At 46.8% G+C, this 7,514-nt stretch overlaps 1 protein-coding gene and 1 long non-coding RNA gene across 3 annotated transcripts in view; both read right to left on the bottom strand.

Annotated features, from left to right (window-relative positions):
• The window catches only part of MTMR2 (myotubularin related protein 2), a 63,153-nt gene extending 59,945 nt beyond the window's left edge, over nt 1-3,208 (bottom strand). Inside the window, exon 1 of one of the 2 annotated variants that reach the window (XR_007201589.1) lies at nt 3,059-3,208. Coding sequence is in view for 1 of the 2 variants with exons in the window: in XM_048294590.1 (XP_048150547.1) it covers nt 3,059-3,141 (83 nt within the window). In the remaining variant the exon portion in view is untranslated. The remainder of the gene's footprint in view (nt 1-3,058) is intronic. The other variant, XM_048294590.1, reaches the window with a different exon arrangement.
• LOC125321555 lies at nt 949-2,956 on the bottom strand. Its single transcript, XR_007201590.1, has 2 exons — nt 2,645-2,956; nt 949-1,460 (listed from the first exon to the last, which is right to left on the bottom strand). It is a non-coding gene; the product is annotated as an uncharacterized LOC125321555 (long non-coding RNA).
• Nucleotides 3,209-7,514: the final 4,306 nt, after the last annotated feature.

Here is a 7,514-nt window from a genome sequence, read left to right on the forward strand (position 1 = left end):
ACTAACTCGGTATTTTCACAGAGAGCTGGCGATTTTTTACCCTGTACAAACAACTACACTGTAAGTCTCATTAGGAGTTTTTCAATGTTTTTCTAGTTGGGACAGAAAGTAGGTAACATTTGTTTAATTATTCCTACGTCTTCCTCAAGGACCACAGGTATTGCACGTTACAAGGGTCTATTTAAATATCAAAGCAACTTTCACTGTCAAATGCCCTTATTGCCACAGCTCATGTGCATCACTAAAAGACAAACCTATAATGTTCTTCAAGGCACTTATCTGGATGTGAGCAGCCTTATGTACCAGTAAACCCTATCAAGCATGTCTACTTGAGGAGCTAGATCTTAAGCACCTGTAGAAATAATAACACTTCCAACCTGGAGCTGAGACAACCCAAAGAATGCCCTGCTGTATGTATTTCATACCAGCATCACTAGCATCTTTCCAAGTCTTCTAAATCTTGCATAAAACAATTCAGTAAGTATAACTCAGTAAGGCTTCACAAGGCTAGGTAATGGTGATTCTGAGATGAGTGACCTTTGAGTCATTTTTTGGGTTTTGATTCTTTTAAATAAAATGGATTATAAAAACTGATGACAGCATCCTCATGATTCATTGTGTTCCTCACATCATTCCCAACGCTAACTTCTTTTAAACAAAATCATTTGGTGAAAATGTGTCATAGGTTACAATTTGAAGCTGGTCTAGCTGTTAGATCACAATCACAGAAATTAAAATAAGTATATTTCAATGCATACAAATAGTCCAATTAGCTTCAGAGAATTATTCTGATGTATAAAATCAGATTGCAGTACAGCTTAAATGAAAAAAAAAACTGATGAAAATCAATCTACTGTCCAATTAATAGACAATTATTTATTTGTGCATATGCATCACTAGATTGCCAAGGTAAGCTGATAATAAACATTCTGAAGGTCACCAGGCATCTCTCATTACAAGAACCTTGTTTTATTTTCTTGTAAGTTTGCCCTAATCTTGAACCATTTCAACTAAAAAGTTTTACAGCATACACCAACTCAAGATGAGGGTCTTTTTATTAATAATTACAGATGAAAAACATTAATCTATTTCAAATACCTGTATTATGTTTGGAGTACATTAAACCCCCCCCAAGTGGCTAGCTTTCTTCTATGGGTTCTAGATGTTCAAGCAGAGACTTGAGATTCTGAAAGCTTTTGAATAAGCTTTTTTTACATCCCAAGAAATCTCTTAAGAGTCTGGGCCTTTCCAGGACTTGGAGGACACAGCCTTGTGCATGCTCAACAGAAACAGATTTATCATCTCAATTTCCCCATGGTTCCATCTGCGCAGGGCATGCTGCCGAGAGGCTCAACAGGAGCTTCCTTGTAGCCACTGGCTCTTCTGAGTTAAGCTCTCTTTAGTGTCCATAGGCCTCTCACAGTAAATGACCTCCACCAGATGGGTCCAAGTTGCCTGAGCTGATGCAGAGATAAAAAGAAGAATATAATGGGTCAGTTAAGTAAGGGCGAAAGAGGCCTGCTGGCATCTGGCAGGGTACTGGTAGAACTGCACAGTGAAACCAGTACAGAGAGCAGAAGAATTTGATGAAGAAGGGTGAAATGAAAGTCAGAAGTCAGGAAGGACCCAAGAATGAAGAAACCCAAGTGCCTGTCTGAGGAGCAGCGGGGTAAAAGCCAACCATGGGAGTTTGGAGATGCTGGCAACAAAGTGGCCACTGGCATCTTGGGCTCTAAGAACAGAGGCAGAGCCAGGAGATCCAGGGAAGGATCCCCCTGTACTCAGCTTTCAGAGGAGCATTTCTGGAGTACTGCATGCAGGTATTAGCCCCACAGTGCAGTTAAGTCTCCAGGGAGCTAGAGGGAGTTCAGGGATAGTGTAGCTGGAGCACCATGCCTGGGTGAAGAGACTGGGGAGAGACTGCTCTGCAGGACCAAAAAAGCATGCCCAGTGCCACCAGTGCCAGTGGAAGATATACAGGAGATGCTGATGGGCTGCCCAGAGAGGCTGTGTGCACTTCACCTTTGTAAGTTTTCAAGACCAAACCGGGTAAAACCCAAAAGCAGTCTGATCTGATCTTAAAGCTGTCTCTGGTATGAGCAGGAGGCTGGACTCAGGGGTGCTGAGAACTCTTCAACCCAAGTTATCCTCTGATCCTGCAACTTGTGCATGGCAAGGGCAGCCAGAATGGGACAGAACAACCTTCAGCAGCCATCAGGTCACCCTGCTCCCAGGCTCTACCACAACACCAGGGCCTCCCACATCACCAGCCCTATCAGTCTCTCAGCGCCTGCTCTTGCTACCCTACTGCAACCTCCTTCATCAAACACAAGGCCCAAGCAGGATGTGCTTTTCAATCACAAAATTAAAATTTCACTGATAGCCCGTGGAGGGTGGAAAGAACACAAAAATCTCCTTTCGGCTTCCATGGCTTAAGGACCTTGAATATTACCCACATGGCATTACAAGCCATTCAACCCGCAAAGTCAAGCTTTCAGAAAAAGCCATGATGGCAAAACCACAAACGCTCAACACGCCCCAGGAAATTTGCTCCTGAAGAGGACAAGGCCTGGCGTGGGCACGGCACCGCGCTGAAAGGCAGCTCCCAAGCGGGTGCCGCGCCTGCCCTTCCAGCAACGCTTACCTGTGCTGCCCATCTCCCAGATCCCTCCACCTTAGGTACCAAGGGCAGGGGCACTGCTTTGGCTGCGCACGGATTTACCGAGAGCCTGGTGGGGGTGGCACCTCCTGCTCTGACTAAAGGCCTGCAAGAGAGAGCGGCTGTGCCGCAGCCGAGCAGAGCCCACGCCTGCCTTCCTGCTCCGTCACCCCACAGCCACCCCCAGCAGCAGGGACACCCCAGCAGGAGAGACCCGACCCCGGGGAAGCGCAGGAGCCTCCTGCCCACGGAGGGAACAAACAGCACCAGCTCCATCCCTTCGGCTTCTTCTTCCCTGGCGGCCCCTCCCCGCTCCCTCCCTCTGCCCCCACGCCCCGCGGTGGTCCCCGGCCTCCGAGCCCCGCGGGCGGGCGGCGACGGCTCTGCGGCGGGCGGTACCTGGACAGGGAGTCGCCGCTGGGCGGCCGCGCCGCCGCCGCCCGCCCGGCGCCGAGGCTCTCGCAGCTGGAGCTCCCCTCCATGCCGGGCGGCCCCGCGGCGGGCGGTGTCCCCGCGTCCCTCAGCCCCGCGCCCGGCGCCCGGCGGGCCGGGAAGCGGCCATGCTGGCCCGGCGTGCCGCGCGGGGGGCGGGCCGAGGCGGGGCGCGGAGGGGGCCGAGCCGCCGCCCGCCGCAGGGTGCGGGAGCGGGGCAGCGCCGCTGCCAGCCCTCCGGGCCGCCCCTCCGGTGGGCGTGGGGCTTGGTTCGTGAGGGTACGGGGTGGGCCACGATGTCCCTTTTTGTCCTCCTGAGAACTAAGGGAAGGTAGCAGTTCCCGGGTTCCATCCCCGGAGCACGGTGGTCGTTCCTGAGAGCAAAGGAATGGTCACTCTCAAGCATCCCTTGCTGCTTGAGAGCAGAGGCTGTGTAAGGTGACGGGTCACAGTCACACGAGTCAAGGACGCAGGGCGCTGGCATGGATCCTCGGTGAAGTCACCCGACTGAAAGCTCGAATGCATCCGTGGCGATCTGTGCCCGGAAGGCTTTGCAGGCACGGCTCGCTATCAAGTGCTCTGCAGGAAGGGTCGTGGTACGTTCTGTTCCTTGAAGCAATTGAAGAGCAAGAGAAAAGCTCTTGGCATTGCTTACAAAGACTGAGGGAACTGTATCTTAAGCCTCCCATATCAAGGATGCAGATGTCTTTCAAATGTATGGCTGTTTTGGCAAGAATCTCATGTGGCAAAAATAATGAACCACTGGGGATGTGCTAGGAGGCAGGTGGGTTTCCAGAAAGGCCTGTTTGGTAAAGAGCATCTGATGTCAGGAGCATCGGTCCAAATGGACCTTCCTGTTTTAAATACTACCTCAAAACAGGATAAACCCTGTGTCTGTATATTCTGTGGCTGTAGAATGGTTACCAAAACATCATCCCTCTTCAAGCTGCAAGGAGTAAATTAGTTGATGTGTTTCTCTCTGTTGTTTCCCATTTTGTTCCTGTCGTCAGAAGTCATACACGATGCTGAAGCAGGTTTGCAGCATCCCCACCCGAGACTGCATGATGCAGCTGTGAAATTGCCTCTGTTGCTCTTTTGTTCGGTTTCTATCAGCTGCTGTTGAGCAAAGTTGATGTGGGATGGTTTTGAGGCTGGTTTAAACTTGAAAATACAGCTTTGTTGAAGCAGGGTTTATTTTTGTATTTTTCGTTTAATCATCTGAACAAAAAGTTACTAAATTGGCAAATGAGTTTTGGGGGAGGGAAGGTTTCAGCCTAGAAAATTGAGTTTGTGGAGGCTTTTCTAAAATGAAAACTCTGTCTTATGGTTAAAAGTGAGATCCTTGTTTGAAAAATAAGCTAATTGCTAGTGGTTTATTGCAGCGTTAAAATCCAAACAAATGCCTCGACATCATTGCAATTACAAAAAAGATCCATAGACCTGTGCTGATTTTGTTCCAGCTGTAAAATTATTTTAAATGTTCATCTTTTTTCCTCCCCTCTGGTTAGGAGCAATGGACGTTTTAGAAGCACCATTTATTAATAAAAACCGAGGTACTAATGACATACTGTCTCCCTGCCCCTTCTGTTTAGCTTTCCATCCACACCTGTGTCTGCCGAGCAGATGGTGTCCTCTGTGCGGACATGCGGGCAGGGGGTGCTGTGGCAGCAGTACTTCAGCATCTTTGGTAAGCAGTCGGGCAGTTCCTGGTAGCCTTTTCCCACTGCTGCACTCTCTTCCCAGCCTTTCCGAGGATGGAGTTCCTGGCGGTAGTAAGCCTTGGGAGAGGTCAGCACTGTAGAACCAGCACAAAGCAGTGTATGTCTGCCTTTCAAATCTTATCAAATAGCCTTGTGGTGAGTTGGTATTACCTCTATTCCCTCTGCTAAGCTTAGTTTGATAGAGGTGCAGTTGTTTAAAAAAAGTCAAGTAGGAATAAAAACAATATATAAACCTCTATTGCTATGTGAAAGTATTAGAGTGCCTTCCTTTCTTCCTAATTTACTATTGATGTGGCATCTCTAAGTAGTTTATTGATGAAGTGCTCTATTTGCTTTTCACTGCCCTGTTTTGTTCTTGGCCTTATCCCCAGGGCCTGTGAAACCCTTTAGAAATTCCCACTGGTGCTTTGTAAATGAGAACAAAGCTAATCACCTCCTGGATCTCTCCTGCTGCTGAAAGAAACTAGCAGTCTGCTCAGTGAGTCTTTCTGCTCAACAATACCACATTTTCAAAGTCAGTCAGAATATTCTCTCTGTGAAGTGCGTTACCTCAGGGCTCTTAAAAGTGATGGAGAATTAAATAAAGGCCTGACATAACCAAAACCAATTAAGGACAATTCACAAGACTGTTGTATAACTGATGTAAAATAAATTAACCTACTTTTGCTTACCACATCCCTTACCATTATCTTACAAGTATCATCATTTGGTTTTTGTTTTTTTTTTTTTTAAATGAGAGAATCTTCTGTCATTTTGCCATTTCAACACAGGAAACAGTAAAATAAAATTAACATCATGGATAAGTAATAAAATTATCTGTGTTCATTTTAATGCCGTGTGTCTGACACAGCTGAGTGATATCTGAAAGTGAGAATAACAAGGAACTTCCTTGAATCAAAGGTGTAAAAGATTAATTCCAAGTAAAAGACAAGCAGACATCCTCCAATACTTCCTGAAATTGTATGTGGTTGTAGCATATACAAAGTGAAAAATACATAGCCCCAGGCTTTCTTAGGTGTTTAGAGGCTGTCAAAGCTGTGGTGAACAGAGCACAAAGAGGATAATTTTATGTACCATGTAAAACATGATTAAGTGAGGAGAGGTAAGACTTTTGCTTCAGTCTTACTGGGTGAAAGTGAGATACTATTTGTATCCATTGTATTTAAACTATGTGTCTGTTGAGTTAGGGGCTTTCTAGCTCTGTATGTGTGGTCCATACATCTGCCATATGAGTATGCCAGATGTTATTAATCAGATGTTCTCATTGCTGGATTAGCTCCTCAGCTTTGCTGCTGCAGAGCCAAACACAGGTCTGTTGTGTCTCACACTGTGAGCACAGGGCTCACCAAAGCTAGGGACAGTCACACATTCCGGGCATCCTGGCACAACCTTTTGCAGGAGTCTCGCAGGGATGTTTGGTCATGGTCTGTGACTGCTTGACTAAATGTCCCTGGAGCAGAGGAGGAATCAAGCTCCTACAGTGGTCAAAGGGTAGGCCATGAAGCAGGATCATGTGCTCAAATGATCTGCTCCGAGAAAGCTTGCTCCCCTGCTGCAGTCTGTGTAGTAACCTGTCCTTACACGGTACAGCTCATCAGACATTCCCCTCCCTCCCTCTCTTCCCATCATACAACTCATCCCATGGTTGAAAGGCCTATAAATAATAAGGGAGTGAGAGCTCTAATCCCTTCTGAAAATGATTGTCTTGTCCCTTTTGCTCCAGCCCCAACATTAAAATCTTATCCATCCTAAAACTAGCTCTCTTTGCTGCAGCTCTATGGATCTCCCATATTTTTGCCACTATACTCACATATTCCTGTGCCCTCTTAGCACATTAAATAGTTCATGGCAAAGGCAGCTTCACACACTGTGCCTTCTCTAGTCTAGTCCCCATCAATGAGTCCAACAAATTTGCAGCATGACTCAGTCCCATAATTGTTCTGAAAACCACACAACCAGAGACACCCTTGTCTCTCCTTTGATTCACTAAAATGGTTCTGAGATTTATTACATTTTCTTGTCTCCTTGATGTACAGCAAAAGGGCAGTGGGCAGCCGATAAAAGATTCTCAGTGCCTTGGGAAGGGCATATTGTCACTGGTGAGATCCCACTGTGATGTATGATCATCAAATCACACTGGAGGTGGCATGTGTTCCTTTTGTCAAGCCCCATCAGCTGATAAAGTATGAGGTCAGAAACAGCAAGAGCTTTGGCACAGGCAGAGAGGTTGATGAAGAACAACTTGCTGTGGCTGTGATTTGGAGCTAGAGCTGCTTGTGGTTGCAAGAACATCTGTTACAAGATGGTCATGGGGTACATGCACAGATCTGGTCCTGCTGATGCATGATGCCTGTGCTGTTGAAGTTAGAAACTAGTCAAAACAAAGGGACTTATGACTTACAGCTACACTTAAATTGTCACTGTGCCTCCAAGGTAACTATACTTCTGGTTACCCTGATCAGAGTGGTCACCTCAGCTCACCCACAGGGTGGTTCTTTACTGGCTGTGATGGCACCCCGACAGTGCTTTTGCCTTGCACCCCCTCTGTGATTGACAGAAGCAGAAACTAATGTTCAATGACCCTTTATCACTTTTTTTTAGTCACTTAATTGCTTTTTATTTTTTATGCAGTCATGCAGGTATTGATGCAAGGTGCTACAGACATGGGGCTCTGGACTCAGCCTGGACCTAATCCTGTACAC

The sequence above is a fragment of the Corvus hawaiiensis genome, chromosome 2, assembly GCF_020740725.1.
Source record: "Corvus hawaiiensis isolate bCorHaw1 chromosome 2, bCorHaw1.pri.cur, whole genome shotgun sequence".
NCBI lineage: Eukaryota > Metazoa > Chordata > Aves > Passeriformes > Corvidae > Corvus > Corvus hawaiiensis.